The sequence below is a fragment of the Nicotiana tomentosiformis genome, chromosome 5, assembly GCF_000390325.3.
Source record: "Nicotiana tomentosiformis chromosome 5, ASM39032v3, whole genome shotgun sequence".
Taxonomy (NCBI): Eukaryota; Viridiplantae; Streptophyta; class Magnoliopsida; order Solanales; family Solanaceae; genus Nicotiana; species Nicotiana tomentosiformis.
This window is the reverse complement of record NC_090816.1, coordinates 23,409,657-23,429,416: the sequence shown is the minus strand read 5'-3', so window position 1 is coordinate 23,429,416 and position 19,760 is coordinate 23,409,657. Positions and strand designations below refer to the sequence as shown.

General features: G+C 36.6%; 4 protein-coding genes across 4 annotated transcripts; 1 reads left to right on the top strand and 3 right to left on the bottom strand.

Moving 5' to 3' along the window:
• LOC138892025 (uncharacterized mitochondrial protein AtMg00810-like) lies at positions 1-338 on the bottom strand. Its single transcript, XM_070175716.1, has 2 exons — positions 188-338; positions 1-107 (listed from the first exon to the last, which is right to left on the bottom strand). The coding sequence occupies exons 1-2, from the start codon at positions 336-338 to the stop codon at positions 1-3; spliced, it is 258 nt and encodes an 85-aa protein (XP_070031817.1).
• A 2,673-nt stretch (positions 339-3,011) lies between these two features.
• On the bottom strand, positions 3,012-4,022 carry LOC138892024 (uncharacterized). Its single transcript, XM_070175715.1, has 2 exons — positions 3,690-4,022; positions 3,012-3,569 (listed from the first exon to the last, which is right to left on the bottom strand). Exons 1-2 carry the CDS (start codon positions 4,020-4,022, stop codon positions 3,012-3,014), a joined length of 891 nt encoding a protein of 296 aa, XP_070031816.1.
• Positions 4,023-5,006: 984 nt separating this feature from the next.
• LOC104086228 (receptor-like protein EIX2) lies at positions 5,007-8,087 on the bottom strand. The gene has a single exon (XM_009590436.4). It carries the CDS (start codon positions 8,085-8,087, stop codon positions 5,007-5,009), a length of 3,081 nt encoding a protein of 1,026 aa, XP_009588731.1.
• Positions 8,088-10,149: 2,062 nt separating this feature from the next.
• On the top strand, positions 10,150-11,645 carry LOC104086227 (uncharacterized). Its single transcript, XM_009590435.4, has 3 exons — positions 10,150-10,394; positions 10,478-10,524; positions 11,001-11,645. Exons 1-3 carry the CDS (start codon positions 10,214-10,216, stop codon positions 11,130-11,132), a joined length of 360 nt encoding a protein of 119 aa, XP_009588730.1. The 5' UTR covers positions 10,150-10,213; the 3' UTR covers positions 11,133-11,645.
• Positions 11,646-19,760: the final 8,115 nt, after the last annotated feature.

The window sequence follows — 19,760 nt, the reverse complement described above, 5'->3', positions numbered from 1 at the left end:
CTACTTGGGCTTGTGCATAAACTGACTAAGCACTTGCACTACAAAGGCAATATCAACTCTAGTCATTGTCAAATACAGTAGTCTGCCAACAAGCCTTTGGTATGAACCTGCATCAGTGAGTAACTTGTCCTCAGTATCTTCATTTTTTTTGAGAAATGAATCATACTAGAGGCCAACTTCACATTACTTTCCAGTGGTGCACCGGCAGGCTTAGCACCTCTAAGTCCCATTTCTGCAATTAGTTCTAAAGCATACTTTCTTTGGCTCACGACAATCCCTTTGTCTGATCTGGCAAATTCTATGTCAAGGAAGAACTTAAGCTCTCCCAAGTCCTTCATTTTGAACTTCAGCTTCAGGTCATTTCTTGTCTTCAGAATCAACTTATTACAACTTCTAGTTACAAGGAGATCATCTACATAGACCAACACCACAACCAACTCATTATGTATGTGATTTGTGAACAGGGAATAGTCAAAGTGACTTTGAGTAAAGCCTAGTTGTAGTAGTGTATCAATCAGCTTCTTATTCCATTGTCTTGGAGCCTACTTAAGTCTGTATAGAGGTTTATGTAGTTTGCAGACTCTATGATACCCTCCCTGGCTAGCAAACCCCTGAGAGATATCCATATATACCTCTTCTAGAAGATCTCCTTGTAGAAATGCATTGTGTACATCCATTTAAAATATAGGCCAGTGTTTAGCAGTAGCAACAGCAACCACAGACCTAACAGTCACCATTTTTGCCACAGGTGAAAATATTTCAGTGTAATCTAGGCCTTCTTGTTGATTGTACCCCTTAGCCATAAGTCTAGCTTTGTATCTCTCTACTGCTCCTGAGGTTGTGCACTTGACCTTGAACACCCATTTACAGCCAATTGGAACCTTGCCAGCAGGTAGATCAACAATACTCCATGTCTTATTTTTCTCTAAGGCTGCAATCTCAGATTTCATAGCTGCAATCCAGTTGGGATTTTTGACTGCTTCACGATAGGTTTTAGGTTCCTCAATAAAAGAGTAAGCAGTTAGGGAAGTATTGAATAAAGCAGAGATATGGTCATAGCTCACATAGTTGGACATAGGGTAGCAACAATTGACACTCTCTTTGCCTTGAGTAACATAGTCTTTCAGCCAAAGAGGTAGCCTGCTGATTCTAACTGACTTTCTTTCTGTGTCTGGTGCAGGCTGTGTGGGAGCATTGTGCACAGTTCCATTGGGCATTGCATCCATAAAATCAACTGGTGAACTTCCATCAGAAGGGACATGCATATCTGAGGGTGCAATAATTTCTTCATTGGTTGCTATGGTAGGAGATGTAGTTGAATTAGGGATATCTGGCATGTACTCTGGACTAGGAAGAGTAGAAAGGTCTAGCACATGAAACAAGGATGTAACTGGAGTGTCCAGGTATTGAAAAGGAAAAACATCTTCCTTGAACACCACATCTCTATTGACTAAAAAGCTCCTGGAGTGAATAGTATACATCTTATACCCCTTCTGTGTCATAGAGTAGCCAAGAAACACAACAGGGGCTGCCCTAGGAGAGAATTTACCTGCCTTCCTCAGATCAGTAACATAACCTAGGCACCCAAACACCTTTAGATAATCTAAGCTGGGAGGTTTACCATGCAATATTTCAAAAGGAGTCTTAGATTTATCTTTGAGAGCTGAGCTGATAGGTAGCCTGTTGATAAGATATACTGCTGTGAGCGCACACTCACCCCAAAATCTGAGTGGAATAGCTGCTTGAAACCTCAAGGCCCTAGCTACATTAAGAATGTGTATGTGCCTTCTTTCTGTAACTCCATTTTACTGTGGAGTGTAGGTGCAGGAACTCTGATAAACTATGCCCAGATTCTGTAGTAGGTCTGTCATCTGAAAGTTAAAAAAACTCACACCCATTGTCAGTTCTTATAATCTTTACTATGGAGGAGTATATATTCTCAACCATAAGGATGAAATTTTTGAGTGCAAAAATGACTTCAGCTTTAGAAGGTAATATAAAAATCCAGATATACCTAGAGTGATCATCTACCAGAGTTAGAAAGTACCTTTTTTCCATCATGAGTAGGCACTCTATATGGCCCCCAAACATCACCATGAACTGTATGAAAGCAACTAGTAGAAATAGTAGTACTCAAAGGAAATTGTAGCCTTGTTTGTTTAGCCAAAGGGCCTATTGTACAATGTTTATCAGAATTTGCACTATCAATAGTTTGAAACATAGATAATTTCTTTAGAACATCAATTGGCACATGGCCTAATCTTTTATGCCACAAGGCTACATTTATTCTACCATCCTTCTCCTTTATTGTATTTACAACAAGTGATGTTGAAATGTCCTTTCCTAAACTGTTCACAGATTGCAGTCTACTGTTAGAAGTGAGCACATATAGTCCAATATCTTCCTTACTAATCCCCTTCACCTTGCCACTGAATAGATCCCGAAAAATGCAGAAATCAGAAAAGAAACAGACTAAACACTTTAACTCTTTTGTTATATTTATATGGATAGTAAGTTGTACTTGAATTCTGGGATATGCATGACATTAGTTATCATCTGTTCTGGGAAGATATAGGTAGTTCCTATGTGTTTAACAGTGGCTAGACTTCTATATGGTAGGAGTACTTTTCCTTCTTTGAACTTATCACAGGGTTTAGATTCAGTCAAGGAATTCAAACTTCTAACCATATGATTAAAGGCTCCTAAGTCTACTATCCATTTAGTGAATTTAACGGCCCCATCAGTGACATCAGTAACATTTGTAGATCATTGTCCATACATGCTGCCATAGTTGCTTCATTGCTTTCACTTCCTTTTCCTAGGAGCTGCAGAATTTGTGAGTATTGTTCTGGTGTGAAGTGAGGCACTCCCACTGAGTTACTCTGATTCTGACTATAAGATGACTCTCCAGTAGTTGAGGTGTTTCCTGCAAAGTTAGTTGTGGTACCTCCAAAGTTTCCTCATGTTGGCCCAAGGTTTGAAGCTTTAACTGCGCTCCCAGTATGTACACCTTAACTGTCTTTTGCAAAGTTCCCTGCAGGGTTGTACTTCTTCTTTGACTTGAAGTCTGGTGGATAACCATGTAGCTTGTAGCAAGTCTCTCTGGTGTGGCCTTTGAAATTACAATAGTCACAGTACAAAGTGTTCTTTCTTGTCCTAAAGTTGTTCATTGAGTTAGAACCTCCTTTACTGGTGAACAAGGCTATGTTGCAAAGGTTGTAAGCTCCATTGTTGCCACTACTGAACAAAGTTTTCTCTTGATTGTCAACAGTATGTGTAGAGGTTGTTAATGATCGTCTACTCTCCGCAGAGATAATCATAGCATAGGCTTTGTTTATGGTAGGAGTGGGGGACATTATCATAATCTGATTACTGGACTGGGCATATGACTCATTTAGTCCCATAAGAAACTGCAAAAGTCTATGAGATTCAAAGTGTTCAGCATATTTTTTCGACTCCTCACAACCACACCTAGGACAAGGCATTAAGGCATCAAATTCTGCCCAAAGCTCCTTCAACTTTGAGAAATAGCTGGACACATAGGAGATTCCTTGAGACAAACTGGCTATCTGTCAATGTAGAAATAGAACTCTAGAACCATTTACCTTGTCAAAACTCTCCTTAAGGTTTGTCCAAACTTTATGAGCACTCGTAGCATAAACCATTCCACTTAGGAGTTTATTACTAACATAATTCATTATCCAGGAGAGTACTATTGCATTGCATTTCTCCCATAAGTCATGCAGTGATGGATCAAATTTTGACTTAGGATATCTACCATCAACAAATCCTAATTTACTTTTTCCGAGTAAACTAATTTGCATAGAGCTGCTCCATAGAGCATAGTTTTCGGGACCAGTGAGTTTGATCGAGATTAAAGAGCTACCTTGAGTGTCACAAGGTTGTAGAAATAGTGGATGATGTTGATCCACTGTTGGAATGACTCGATCAGCTGCTGGTGCAGAGCTGGTATCCAATCCAATGCCTGCATTCAAGCCAGAGCTACTGTCTTCTACCGCCATTGATGAAGATAAGAGAGAAAATCGGAATCGATAAATTCAATCGCTCAACCCTAGAATTGAGTTGAGAGAAACTGAACACCAAACTTGTCAAAAACACTTGAATTCAGAGTGAAGAAGCAGAAACAAAGCTCGGATCTACATCTCAAGCTCTGATACCATGATCAAATCTAGAGCAAGCTCTCATTGATCAAAGGAAGAAGATGATGGAAAACGGAGAGAACAATGAGCAGAAGAAAATGAGCTGTTTTTCACTAAATTGATCTCTATACAAATACAATGTATAACTCATATATATAACTACCACTAACTGCTACTGCTGCTTTAACTTACCAGTTGTGTACAGTTGTCGCTACTAAATAACTAACTGATTGCTAACTTCCTAACTAACAGCTTTCACTCTTCAACAAATCTCCATTAATTGCTTCTTTTCCAGCGATATATTTAGAAAATCGGCAACCTAACCGTTATAACCGTAGGTCGCTACTTGTGTCAGCGTCATATTAACACTTGTCTAAATTAATGATATATTTTCTCTCTCCTAGTTGGGGCCCTCAATACAAGGCTCACGATGCAAGGGGTGGAGCCATGCTGATTACGAGTTTGGCTAAACTCTATAACTTTGGTATAAATTTTATATTTGTCTCAAAAAGTTCATTAAAAATGTACAAATTATAATTTAGAACTCAATAACATAAAAAGTCTAGATCCCTTAATACCTTAGCTTCAAATCATGTTTCCGCCTCTTCCCTAATGCCTATGCTTGGAATTCTCTCTCGCGTTTCCCAGAATGGGTGGCAACTAGATTAGGCTATACTTAGTTCTTTGATACATACAACTAGAGATGTCAAGAGCTGCACAAACTACTCTTGTATTATATTAGTTATGCAGATTATATGTTGGAAACCAAACATTGTACAAGTACTACGGAATTTTATGCAGATACTAAATTTTCTTATACTTCAAACAAAATATAGTGTATATACATCATGATTCACTGTTTACTATTTTCAACACAATTCTGTCTACTGCCCTCCAGTACATGCTCCTCCAATTGTCATCTATCAAGTATAAGAGTAGAAATACTCCAGAAAGTCCTGTTACAAAGCCCAAGAATATAACTACAACAAAAAGGACATTTTCTTGATCATTTTTGTTATCTACAGTTTCAGTGATAGATGGACCATTGTTACTGCAATTCATCCCACCAGGTGCACCACATAAGTATTTGTTTCCAATATATGCTGTTCCATCTTGATACAGTGTGTCAAAATGCAGACCGCTTGGAATCCTTCCACTCAAATTGTTATAAGACAAGTTGAGATCCTGAAGGAAATCTAACAGTGTTAATGTCACTGGAATTTCTCCTGTTAATTGGTTAGAGCTGAGATCCAACGACTCGAGGGAAATCATCTCACCAATAGTCTTTGGGATCACCCCAGTGAGATTATTATGTGAGAGATTCAGCAATGGAACTCCACTTAAAAGGCCAATTTTCTCAGGGATTTTACCAGTTAGAGTGTTGCTCGAGACATCGAATCCAGTGTTGTAGGAATACACTGACTCAAGCCATTGTGTCTGTCCTTTGGTGACTATTTCTAGCTGAGCACCAGTGAACTTGAGGGAGTAAACATAACCTAAGATGGTTGCCTCATTTTGTCTTTTCATCATCGTTTTCAAGCCATCAAGATTCTCAGGAATGGGGCCAGATAGATTGTTCCTTGAAAAACCAATATATTGTAGATTTTCTAATTTCACTAGCCCTTCTGGGATAGATTCATTGAAAGAGTTTGATGCAAGCACGAGGAGACGGAGGTGGTGTAGGTTGCCGATGAACTTTGGTATCCTTCCTTCAAATTTATTGCCTGCCAAGTTCAGAATCTCCAAATCTTGAAAGTTTTCAATCACTGTTGGAAAAGATCCTTCAAACTCATTCCCGTTCAGGTCCAAATAACGAAGGCTTGTAACGCGTTCAAGTTCTTTTGGAACACTTCCAGTAAGCTTATTTTGTCCAAGATTAAGGTAAATGAGAGACTTGCAGTTTCCAAGATTACGTTGAATGGTGCCTGACAAGCTATTATTGGAGAGATCAAGAACTTGGAGAATATTAGTTGCTTGGCAAAATGATTCAGGTATTGGACCATGAATTTTGTTTCCGGATAAGGATATGGACCTGATACCGGGAACTTCTCCTATCTGTGTCGGTATTAAGCCTACGAAGTTGTTGAGTGTCAAATCGATGACATTGACATTCTCGAGCTGAGAAGGGATTGGACCTTGAAGGTTGTTACTGGCCAAATTTACTATTGTTGGAAAAGGAGAAGATTTCAGCTGAATCGTTGGAGGTATAACTCCCTCAAAGTTATTCATACATAAATCTAGTACAGAGAGGGAAGGGAGATTGAACAACCAGTATGGTATGGCTCCTGATAGACTGTTGTTAGCCAAATTCAAGATTGTGAGGTTCGTCAAATTTGAGAAGAAATCTGGGATTTCTCCTCTCATGTTGCAAGATGTAAATTCCAAAATCACGGGCTGAAAAGTTTGCACAAAGGGTTGATCTTGATCGTCAATTTCCAATGACAATCCACTAGCACCTATACTAATTTGATCCAATCTAGAGTTTTGGAACAAAGACAACGGCATATTGCCATTCAGCTTATTCATCTGAATATAAAGATATGAAAGCTTAGGAAGCTGAAGTATGCACGAGGGAAACCGTCCTGTTAGCTCATTCCATTCTAAATTCAGGTACTCAAGGGAGGGGATTTGACAAATTGAAATTGGAATTTGCCCTTGTAATCTATTCTGGAACAGAGATAAGTATTGAAGACCTATTAAACTGGACATGGTTACAGGAAGTTGGCCTGTGATATTGTTGTCATTGAGCATCAGTACACTTAATTTCTTGAGGTTTGTGATGGAAGAAGGTATCGACCCTTGGATCGAGCATCCATCAGCTCGGAAAAAGGTTAATGAAGTTGAGTTGCTTAATGAAGGAGGAATCGTTCCACCTACCCCTGTGAAACTTATGTCAAGAAATGTCAACTTTGACCATGGGACTGAAAACATTGAAACAAGATTGATGATCATAGCAGGATTACCAGCAACATAAAGTTCCTCAAGTTGAGGAAGGTAAGGGATATGACCATGTAAATCGTTGGCACTAAAATCAAGAGTTGAGAGGGTTGTGAGGTTCGATAGCAGATCAGGTATCGAGGATGTTAGAGTGTTAGAACTCATTTCTAGAGTAGAAAGATTAGTGAGGTTAAGTAATAGCCCTGTCGGAATTCTTCCTGAAATTTTGCAGTAGGACAATTGAAGTGACATGAGATTAGAAAGATCTGATATTGGTTTAGCCCAATGAAATGATTCGGAGGCCTTTGATAGATCAACACCTGTCAATACAAGATATCTGAGGCCTCGGATTCCTTCTAACCACCTTAGATTTGGACTATATAATCGACCATAGCTGATAAAAGATGACATTGAACCAAAATCCAACTTTGGTGGTAATGTCAAGCTAATAGTAATAGAAGATAAATCAATTACTAAATTAGCACACGAAAGATCAAGTGACCTTAGAGATGTAAGGTTTGAAAATTGTGTGGAGATGGAATCTTGAAACATGACATTTGAGAGATTGAGATAAGTCAACTTTGTTAAGTTTGATATCTCAGGAGGTAGTTTAGAGAGCATGAAGTTGTTGAAACTCAGGTCAAGATATTGCATATGGTTAAGAGTGAAGAGCAATGGAGATATAGTACCATTGAGGGCATTTGATGTGTTGTTAGGATCTGAAAAAAGTTCCTTATTGGCATTGATTATGAATTCATCCGGATTAGGATTCCGGAGATTGACAACTACAACATGTCCTGAACTTGAACATTTGATTCCTTCCCAATTGCAACAGTTTCCGCCTAGCCAAGAAGATAACCGATCAGATGGATCAGTCAGCATTGATTTGAAGCTCAGTAGAGCTGCTCTTTCAGTTTCATGGCAGCCATAAACGATCGAAAATTGATTAAATAAAGTAGCAAATACAAGGAAAGTTTTGAGGGTCCACATAGCTTCAAGATGATGAACAATATCCTAGGTTGTCAAGTGTTAAGATTTATATACCAGTTAAATGCTTATTGTCTAGCTAAACACTTGAAGTTGAACTATATTATTCTTAAGTTTCTTTCTTTGAAAATCTTCATGAATAAAACAGCATTATTTGGTCTAGGTTTCTACTAATGAATTGAAAAAGATTGCATTCTACAGTCAATGACTTAATTTATATTAATCAAGATTCTCCAGAAACTTGATTTAATAGGAAAAAAAAATGGGACAGAGTGTTTGTAAGGTGTCTTCATTTCACTGTTAATACCAGCAATTTTCAAATTGTTTAAAGAGAAGGTGTTTTACTTTGACAAAGTCCTCTATCACATCTCTTCTAGGTTTGAAAAATTGATATATCTGATTTTAGTATATATCATTTTATATGCCATTGGTGTTGAAAACTATGTGTGGTCATTTTCCATGCCTTTTACAAGTGAGTAGCTTTTGCTTTTTGTAATATAATATAATGCAAATACTTCTTCAATCCAACAAATGAAAAGTGTCTTAATCATCTTTTCACCGTGTTAGTTCTAAGAGGCCTTTTATGTTACATACTTTTGAGATCTCTCAATCTTTAATCAAAGTTCTCAAACAACCAAATTTGAATATTCAAGCCAATGGACTAGGAATACATGGTTAAAAAGAAAAGTAATGAAATATCACTTATCAAAAACTAAAAGCACTAAATCTAGTCTCTTTTTTTATATACTAGTTTCTCAACACGTGTTTTACACGTATATGTCAAAACTTATGGTGTACGATATTGTAAAGTTATCAATGTTATTAAAACACAACTTTGGGTAAGTAATTATGAATAAATAACGATGGGAGACTAGGGATCAAATTGCAATAGAGAAACAAAGACTGGATGATTTCTAAGTGATGTCTTCTCATTTCTAAGGTCTTGATAGTCAAAGTTACTCGATGTCTTTGCTGGTGGGATGTAACATGTACTTGATGGAATAGTAGAGATCTGCGCAAGCTGTGCCAGTGTTATCAAAGAAAAATCAACAAGAATAAAAAAGGCAAAATAAATAGTTTACCCATCAACCTTGCAACGAAATCCCTGTTACACACATCTCGTTCACGGGAAACTTTTTACACACTCAACCTTTTAAAATTGTGTCAAAGACACACTACTTTTGACCAGATAGCACTTGCGTGTTTACACAAAAAAAAAAAGCACGTGAAGCCCGTAAAAAACCCCATTTTTTGTCTCCCCTCCTCACAGGAACCCCTCCCCTTTCCTCTGGTCTTCTTCCTTAGACCACCCTCCCCCTCATCTTCTTCTTTGGATAGAATTTTTGTTGGTTTTTGTTAGTTTATTGTCCAAATATTGTGAAACCCATTTAATTGTGATAGATTTAAAAACTTTACCACTAGATTTAATGTTTGGTGAAAAAATCTAGAATCCACCATTGTTGGGGTATCGAAAAAAGCTTGAAAATTCAATTGGGTCTGGTTGATAATTGGGTTGTTGAACTCAATTTGTTACTCGATTATTTTCGGCTTGTTGTTTAGATAGTGTGGTTAAATTTTTGGTGTAGTTGGAAACTTTTTCTTGTTGTTTAGATAGTGTGGTTAAATTTTTGGTGTAGTTGGAAACTTTTTCACAAATAACCATGGTGGCAGCAACAATGGTGCTTAAGATAAAATATGGGAAGATGGGTTTTAATTGTAATTTCTAATAATTTTTTTTCTTTTTAAAGTCAATGACACGTGTCACGACCCTATTAGGGCGTGACTTTCACGTTATAAAAATTGGTTAAGTACAAAAGTGGTGTGTCTTAGACACACTTTTAAAAGATTGAATGTGTAAAAGGTTTTCCGTGAACGAAAGGTGAGTAATAGGAATTTCACTGCGAGGTCGATGGGTATTTTGCTGTAAAAAATATGCTAATTAGACTTTACATGGCTATAAAATTACTAAAACATATACCTGGTTGCCATGTTATCAGAATAATAGTCCCCCAAGGGGTCCACATTATATGGATATTTTAAAGGAGTTGTTCACATACAAAAGATAAGATTTTAGCTTCTATACCAACCTTTGAAATGGAGAAATAACAAGTAAATTACTTGTCTTCTCTATGGCCTTAACTGCTGGAAGTAGTGCTTATTCTCTATCAAGATTTTATGTGCAAGCAGCTGACACCAAAGAAATTAAAGTGACAACAAAAAAAGAGACATGGCATGGAAGAAGAGAGCTTCTATTTTCAACAGTTATTGCAGCTGTCCAAGTTAATGATTCTAAAACTGAGCTTCTCAAAAGTATGTTGCTTTGATTTCACATTTCATTAATCTTTAATGGTCACAATTTTTATCACAATAATTGAAAATAATTTTCCTTTTAGGATATCTCAAGAAGTCAGAAGAGAACAAAGCCAAGAATGATAAGGAGGTAAATATCATGAGTTAAAATTATATATATATTGACGGTGTAAATTGATACATGTAACTAGTGGCAGAGCCACCTTATCCAAAGGAGTATCATTCACATTGTGTAGCTTGGAATATTTTTTTTATATGTTTATATTACTATATGATTACTCCCCTTGACTTTTTCGTATGTTTAATTCTTTATATTTTGACACGTCTTAGTGAAAATTTTAGCTCCGTCACTAACCGTCCATATAAAAGGTGGGATTAGTACCTGAAAACATTAAAATACATTAGTATATAAGGAAATCCAGATATCGTAGATAGATCTGTTGACATACTGCTAAAGGAATTTCTGAAGTGCATAAGGTCATAATATTTGTGGATTTTCATTCTCTTTGTTTGGTTTTCTACAATTTGCACAGTTATATCATTTCTACATCCTCTGCTTTGTTTTAATTATATTTACTGCTTTTTACCTTTGCTTCTTCTATGTAGAGATTGGACAGTTACTATAAGCGCAACTATGGAGACTATTTTGGCTTTCTAGAAGGTGACCTGAAGCAAAGGAAAGAGCAACTCACTGAATCAGAGCAAGGCATTCTTAAGTGGCTTGAAAGCAACAAATGAGTATCTCTCAAACTGGTTGTGAAGGCATATATAAGCCAAATCATAGAAAGTTTTTGGTGTAGTAATTGTATAAACTGGATACTATATTAGCATCAAATTCTTCCTCTCACAAGCCTATCAAACTACTTTGGGACTATTTGTGTAAAGTTCTCTGTGCTACATTGGCATTTCAGGGCTGTAATAGTTCCATTTCGGACAAGTTCAGGGGGGTAACAGGTCCCTTCAAAGTACAAGCGTGTGACTGGTAATTCGAGACAGATTCCGGGGTTTTCTTAAGCCTTATATCCTACTTTTTCCATCCTTCCCACTTTCATTATACGGGTGTCAGACTATATTGCTCGGACTCGTATACGTATGTTGAGACAAATGAAGAATCCACACAACATAAGTGAGAGATGAGATGAGATGAGATGAGATGAGGCTTCTCTTAATATTGTTTAGCTATTTTTTTCATGTCTCCAATGTAGAAAGGAAGTTATACAAAATAATATTTGGTGACATACTTTTCTCTCATACTGCTACAAGCCAATTAGGACTATGCATTATTTGGGTCAAACCGAAAATCCGAACCGATTCGTGTTATTCGGATTGGTTCGGATCAGATTTCAATTCTTTGGATCGGATTTCGGATTAAAGATTTTATTATTTTGGATATCGGATAGGATACGGTTTGGCTTAATTTAAATCCGAACCGATCCGAAATCTGAAATATAGGGTCTACATATAAAAATGAGGGTGCCATCAGATAAATCTAGGTTTCATTTATCTTATTTTTCTCATATTCTTTCATGAAGAGCACATATCGACAGAAATGAAGGCTCTCAATGGGGTCTAATGCTAGTTGAGAAGCTTGCAACAATACTTGATGTTGATTGTCTTGTGCAAAATAATAGGAGACGTTGTTTAACCAGTAAGAGCATCAAAGTATATTTCATTATTTGGAAACAATTAGTAAGAAATTTGGACAGGTCTTGTTTCTCTGAGTTTTCTTGCTGAGAAGCACAAGTGAGGTTAATCATGTCCTTATATTTTTGCTCTAGTTGGGTATGTGATGATTGAAACGGGTGTGCTTTTGCCTGTTTCTCAATCCAAGTGTGTTGTGATCTTACATAGTTTTCTTATCATGAAAGATTTGAGTAATTGTATAGAATGTTGTGTATGACTCGTTAGTTATAGCTAGCTATACTTAAAGTCTTTTATTTTAGCATCTTAATATATAAGGCTTACAATCCGAACCGTAATCCGAAATATTTATCCGATCCAAATATTAAAATCCAATCCGAACCGAATTTAATTTGGTTCGGATTCGGATTGCAATTTACCAAATTCGAAATCCAAAATTATAGTCCAAAATATGCCAAATCCGATCCAATCCGGTCCATGAACAGGCCTAAAGCCAATAGTTCATTAGCATAACAAGGTCAAGATCATTCCAATTTGAAGCTTTAAGGATTAATTTTGGATATGCATCTACCAGGGAGTTTTGGCGCAAAAGTAAGAGTTGTCGCTGTATAATCACGAGGTCAAGGTTCAAGCCTAGGAAACAGGTAGCGTCTTACAAAAATACAAAGTAAGTCTGCATACAATAGACTCAATATGATTTGACCATTCTTTGGACCCCGAACATAAAAGAAGCTTAGTGCGGCTGACTTTCCTTTTATTTAGCATTAATATAAAGAACATTAGTGGAAACTCTACAAATTCCATAGTAATTCAGCTACTGGAAAAGAAATGTACACTTACATAATAGAAATTAAACTCCTAGAAAGACACGGAAGAATGTAGATGTCCATTTTAGCTAATTGAATCTTCATTCTCATACTTGTAAATTGTAATCCATTATACTGTTTTGAATGATGTTCTCCCTCCAAATTTGAGTTAAGCAGCTCTAAGATCTTCTACTAGTATTCAAATGTGGGTGCTTTTATGAATCATAACATCGTATCAACAAAAGTTGTTATTCAATTTGCATATTTATGCAAGCATATGGTTTATAAATTGTTTAAAAATTCATTTTGGACTAAAAAAATTAATGAATTTATAAGCTGTTAATATGGCATAAAAGAAAACATATATCCTTTCTTAGCGCGAGTAAAATAATGTTAGAAACTACAAGCGAACAAATTAGGAACTACTTCTGCTAGAAATATTACCATATTTAATGATCTTACCAGCTAATGTAATGGTACTTTTTACAGCAAAATCAGAAGTCATTTGCACATATTCAACAATTCTGTAATCTTTATAGAGTGATAAGTATTTATTAACAAATAAAAAGCAACATTATCAGCTCCAAAAATTGGTAAAGTCACATGCCAGACAATCTTTCCACCCCGAAAAACAAAAGGGAAAGAAGCAAGATGAAAAAGTACGTTCACAGAGTAATTCGCTTAATTATGTCTTTTCACGCAGCAATCAAGATTAGACACCTCCAAATTTGGGGTAGATACTTTCAACTTTAGGTAAGTCAAGTAAAAACTTATCTGCGTCCTTTATTTACACTAAACCATACAAAGTTACATGTATATGTACATATATATTTTTTACTTAATCATGATAAATTGATATAGTTTCATGTAAACATCAAAATCTGGCTTGTTAATACATTGACTGTGCCCAATGTGAAAAATGCAAAGATGGTACGATCCTTGATTATCTAAAGGATATGGGTGAGAGCACACATCATTTGACCAATGAACATGGCCAGGGGTGATGTAGTGTGCAATAACGAGTTCAATTGAACTCATAACTTTTAATGCGGAGTAAAAATTTATATGTAACAATTCATTAAAATTGTAAAAATAGCAGATATGAACCCATAACCTTAAAACAAAATTGATTCAATACTAAAACCTTAAAAGTTGACACTACTAGAATCCGAAAAAATCCGACCGAGCAATACCAACCAACGTTGGTCGGTCAACAAAAGCGACCAAAAAAAGATCTCGCTCACTATCAAAGCGCGCAGGCGCAGTGAAATGTAATTGTGAAAAGATTGGAAGGGGACTAAACAGGAAGAGGGATCCACCGAAGAAGATCCTTATCCTTCTCCTTCCCTTTTTTCGGAAGAAAGGTGGGATCTTATTCTTTTTTTGTTCACCCTCATTTCAATTGATTGGATGCTTGAGCACTCAGAGATTTTCGTGAGTTCCTCGTATATAATAAAGTATCTTCCGCCCCCTTCCACAACTATTTAGATTTCCGAAAAATCATAAAATATTATGCGGCCATACAATATACTCTAAATTCTTGTTGTCGAGGGAAGTGAATCAACAAATACATGCAAGGAGGGATGTAATTCAGGAGATGTAGTTCATCTATAACAAGAACAATAGATGCAGACATTCTGGAATCAGAAACTGAAAAAAAATCAGGTCTCTTGTAACGACCCGACCGGTCGTTTTGAGCCATAGCGTGTCGTTCGGCGGTTTGAGGCCTTGAGTAGTTTCACTTCAAGTATGATGACTTGTACATGTGATCGGAATTGAATTTCGGGAAGTTAAGAGTTGATTTAGAAAGAAAATTCTAATCTCGGAAGCTTTAAGTTGGAGGAATTGACTAAGGTTTGACTTTTGAGTAAATTGCCTCGGAATCGGGATTTGAAGGTTCCAACAGGTTCGTATGACGATTTCGGACTTTGGCGTGTTAGGATCGGGAACCCTGGTAATGCGAAATTTAGCCAAACAACGGTATAATGACAATAATAAAGATAATGAAAGTTGATAACAGCGGCAATTAAAGCAGATAAAGAAGACAACAATTTAACGTAGTTCGGTCAGTGTGACCTACGTCCACAAGCGGAGAGCAGTAATTTCACTATACCAATAAGAGTACAAAAGAGAGTACAAAATCAAAGTAAATAGCACTCTAATTAATCCCAAATACCCTAAGAGAATAACCTCACAAGATCACTCCAAAGAAAGGGTTCACACAAGTGCTTCCCAACACTCAACTCACACACAAAACACTCTTAATAAAGGAGGAAAGGAAGAAATAAGAAATGAAGACTCAAGTCTTGTTGGTGTGTTTAAAATGAACTAATGGCCTTCCTTTTTATAGGCAAAAAAGTCTTGGCCTCTTAGGTATAAAAGAAGAGATACAACTTGTGCAAATTATGTCCACCACACAATGCAATATTTTTGGGTCCCAAAGATATTGCCAACAAAGTCCACACTTTGCAAAAATGCTTATGCTTATGTGAGATGGACTCCATTAGCCAAAATATTCGCCATATTACAAATCTCCACCTTAGCCTAATTTTAGTTGATATAGTAAATTTGCTCCACCATCTCCGCAAAAGCCCCAATGGGCATATGTTAAAATTTAACGCCATCAAAATCAGTCAAGCTGTCTGATACCGAAACTGTAGTAGAGCCTATAACAGTGGATTCCAATAAAGTATACAACGAACCAGATCTGTGTGCTTTCATAATTACAAGAGCACCATGAGAAACTTTCAGAACTCCACCTTCACTTGTGTACTTACACCCAAGAGATTCTAGAATGCCCAAAGAGATGAGATTTTTCTTCAAGTCAGGAATATGTCTAACATCGGTGAGAATTCTCACCACACCATCGTACATTTTGATTCGGATTGTACCTTTTCTAAAAACTTTGCAGGCAACATTGTTGCCCATCAAGACAACTCTACCTCCAATAGATTCATATGTGGTAAATAAATCCCAATTTGGACACATATGATAAGAACAACCCGAATCTAAAATCCACTCATTGTTAGATTTGAAACTATTATTAGTTGCTAAAAAACAGTTTTCTCAATCTCATCAACAGTTACACTTGCTTCGGCAGTGTCAATATTTTTGTGCTCATTTTTCCTTTCCTTTCCTTATACTTTTCTTTAATTTTCAGCTTATAGCATTCGGAGATAATGTGATATTTCTTATGACAATAGCGACACTCTAAATTATTGTATCTGGATATAGAGTCGGATTTGCCCCTAACAAACAAGCCAACTTCCGCTTGAGTTCCACTAGCTTCCCCCAGTAATATCACTATCTATCTGTTCTTTTAATTTTAAGATAGATTTAATATCCTTATAAGAGATATTATCCTTTTCATAAAGTATAGTATCTCTTATATGCTTAAAAGATGGGGGTAGAGAACAAAGCAGTAATACGGTTTGATCCTCATCTTTAATTTCAGCATCTATATTACTCAAATCCATAAGAATGGAATCAAAGGTGTCAAGATGAGAGAGAATATAGGTACCTTCACCTATACAAATTGTATAAAGCTTCTGCTTCAGGTAAAATTTATTTTCCACCGTCCTCTTCATATATAAGGTTTTTAATTTTTTCCACATGCCTTTGGTTTTGATTTCTACAGAAACTTCACATAAAATCCCATTTGAGAGATTTAAGATGATATCTGATTTTGCCTTTTTATCTATCATGGCAAATTGCTCGTCCGTCATTTTATCCGATTTCTTCTCCTTTCCTTGCAACGCTAAGTCTAAGCCATCCTGAATTAGGATAGCTTCCATCTTTAATTGCTACATACCGAAGTTTGCACTTCGGTCAAATTTCTCAACATAGGTCTTTGTTAGAGTCATTTTGGCTATTGAAACTAACCTGGTTAGATCCGGCTCTGATACCAATTTGTTAGGATCGGAAACTCGAGTAGTGCAAAATTTAGCCAAATAACGGTATAATGACAATAACAAAGACAATGGAAGTTGATAACAACGGCAATTAAAGCAGATAAAGAAGACACCAATTTAACGTGGTTCGGTCAGTGTGACCTACGTCCACAAGTGGAGAGCAACAATTTCACTATACCAATAAAAGTACAAAAGAGAGTATAAAATTAGAGTAAACACTCTAATTAATCCCAAATACCCTAAGAGAATAACCTCACAAGATTACTCCAAAGAAAATATTTACACAAGTGCTTCCCAACACTCAACTCTCACACAAAACACTCTTAATAAAGGAGGAAAGGAAGAAACAAGAAATGAAGAGTCAAGTCTTGTTGGTGTGTTTAAAATGAACTAATGGCCTTCCCTTTTATAGGCAAAAAAGTCTTGGCCTCTTAGGTTTAAAAGAAGAGATACAACTTGTGTAAATTATGTCTACCATACAATGCAATATTTTTGGGTCCCAAAGAATATTGCCAACAAAGTCTACACTTTGCAAAGATGCTTATGCTTATGTGAGATGGACTTCGTTAGCCAAAATATTGATCATATTACATGGCGTATGTTCGGATCGTCCGGGAGCATTTCAGCGTTTATTAAAGAAGGTTGTGATCTTCTAATCTAACCCCGTAAGCCTCTCTAACAGCAAACAGCCACCGCCCATTTCCCATTTCCCATTTTCCCATTCTCAAACTCTCAAATCCAGCAGCTCTTTCTCATGTGAAGACTAATGGAAGTATCAAAATTCAACACTTTTCACTTCCTTACTTCACCTCCACTCTGTTCCTGTAAGAAGGAAGTGAAGTTGCCGCTACCGCCGTCTCTGCATCCACAATTGACTGCTAACGATGGAAACCACTCCTGGTGCTCTTCTTTAAGGCAATCAATCGGGAGGAATCCAACATTTTGTTTAGCAAATACTGTGTTCCTGTGGAATGAATCTCATGAGTAGCTTTACATCATTAACAAATAAATCACTCAAGCAAAAATATGCAATCGATAAAGTAGCGTATATTTTTTTTTTGAAAAAAGAAAAACCATGATCTAATTGGTGGCTGAATCATTCTGAGTGATTTGAGGCAAAGCATCCCCAAGGAATTGCTTCAGCTAATATGCCCGAAATTGGGTCCTAATCAGATTGTTTCCTCCTTCCTTTGGTATTTATGTAGACCTGTGCTTAGAAGCAGATAACTTCCGTTATACTATAGTTCATTGAGAGTGGCTCCAGTTAAGCTTATGACTTGCTAATTAAAACAGACAATCAGAAATAGTTCGAAATCTCTTAGGAGTTCGTGGTGCTATGGGTAATGATTATTTACGAAAATTTTTGGAATTCGGGCACGTGGGTCCGAGAGTGATTTTTTTGACTTTTCTAGCGTAGTTGAAATTTTTTGTAAATTGAATTATAATAAGTATTAGAGTATATATTTATGGATTTGCAAATCTATTGACTAGTTTTGGAGCGATAGGCATCGGTTTGAATTGTTGGAAAGGCTTTGGAGCCGGTTATGAAATTTCGAAGCGAGGTAAGTTTCTTTTCTAACCTTGTAAGAGGGAAATTAACCCCATAAGTGAATTGAATTTATGGGTGCTCTTATTTGCGGGGGCTACGTACGCACGAGGTGACGAGAGTCCGTGCGTAGCTACTAATTATGCCTATGTCCGGATAGTTTTAGGTTTACACCATGCCTTGTTGATACCGTTATTTGATTATGTTTGTTATTTGCCTTGAAAAGAGTTGAGATTTGAGTATGCTTATTAATTGCTTTGAAAAGAGTTGAAATTAAGGATTTCGAAATTTGAAAAGTTTTCATTTGATTTTCGTATTGTGAAAAGAATTGGGGAATATTATAATAACTTGAGAAATTTATGTTCAACCGTGGTGCAATTATATTCCGCTAGCAGGGTAAATTTTTACTACTCTCATGGGAGCGGGCCGTTCGCCTCGGCAGGTTAATAAAAGCATCTATGGTTCGCGTCGTTCGACCCTCGGCAGTGCACAGTTTAATTATTTATGTTGGATCGGGCCGTACGACCTCGGCATGACTTGCGCATGATAACTCTTTGGAACTAATAATACTTGACATTGCTTCATTTGCTTGAGATATAAATTGTTAAATGATGAAAATAAGATTCGGAAATTTTATTAGTAAGAGAATTGTTTATTATTTTCGGTTATTGAGTTTTCAGTTATATTATGAAAATCCATGCTTAATTATGACACCAGTATTTTATTGTTAGCTCATAGTAAGTGTCGGAGTCGACCTCTCGTTACTACTTCTTTGAGGTTAGACTGGATACTTATTGGGTACGCGTTGATTTACGTACTCATACTACACTTGCTGCACATTTTTGTGCAGGTACATATATGTCTAGTGGCCTTGTTAGCGCAGATACGCGGTTATTACGGGAACTTAGATGAGTTGCATCCCTTGTTATGATCTGCAGCCAGCAGAGTCTCCTTCAGAGTTATTTATATTTTTCCTGTCTAATTTGTATTCCGGAAAGATGTTGTATTTTATTTTACATCCTAGTTGATGCTCATGCACGGTGACACCGGATTTTGGGGGTATTTATGGGTTGTTCGGTATCGTAGTTGCGAAAACATTTTCATTTACTCTGTAAATTTTATCTCATATTATTTAATTGAAGGAAATTATGATTTCAAAAATACTAAAATGAGTAATTAAGTCGATCAATTATTGTTGTCTTGCTTGACAGTGGTGTTAGACGCCATTACGACCTTTAATGGATTTTTGGGTCGTGACATCTCTTTTTTCTAGTTTTTTCTCCTCACAGAAATTCCAGATCATTGAAGAGGAATAAAAAAATGGTAGTTTTCCTATCAAGTACCTGGATGTTTTCTTGTCTCTCAAGAGAATAAAGAGAGAACATTCCCTACTGGAGAAAATGAAAAGGAGAATCTCAGATTCATTCCCTTTCGTCAAGTAGGCATAAGAACCACATGTTGT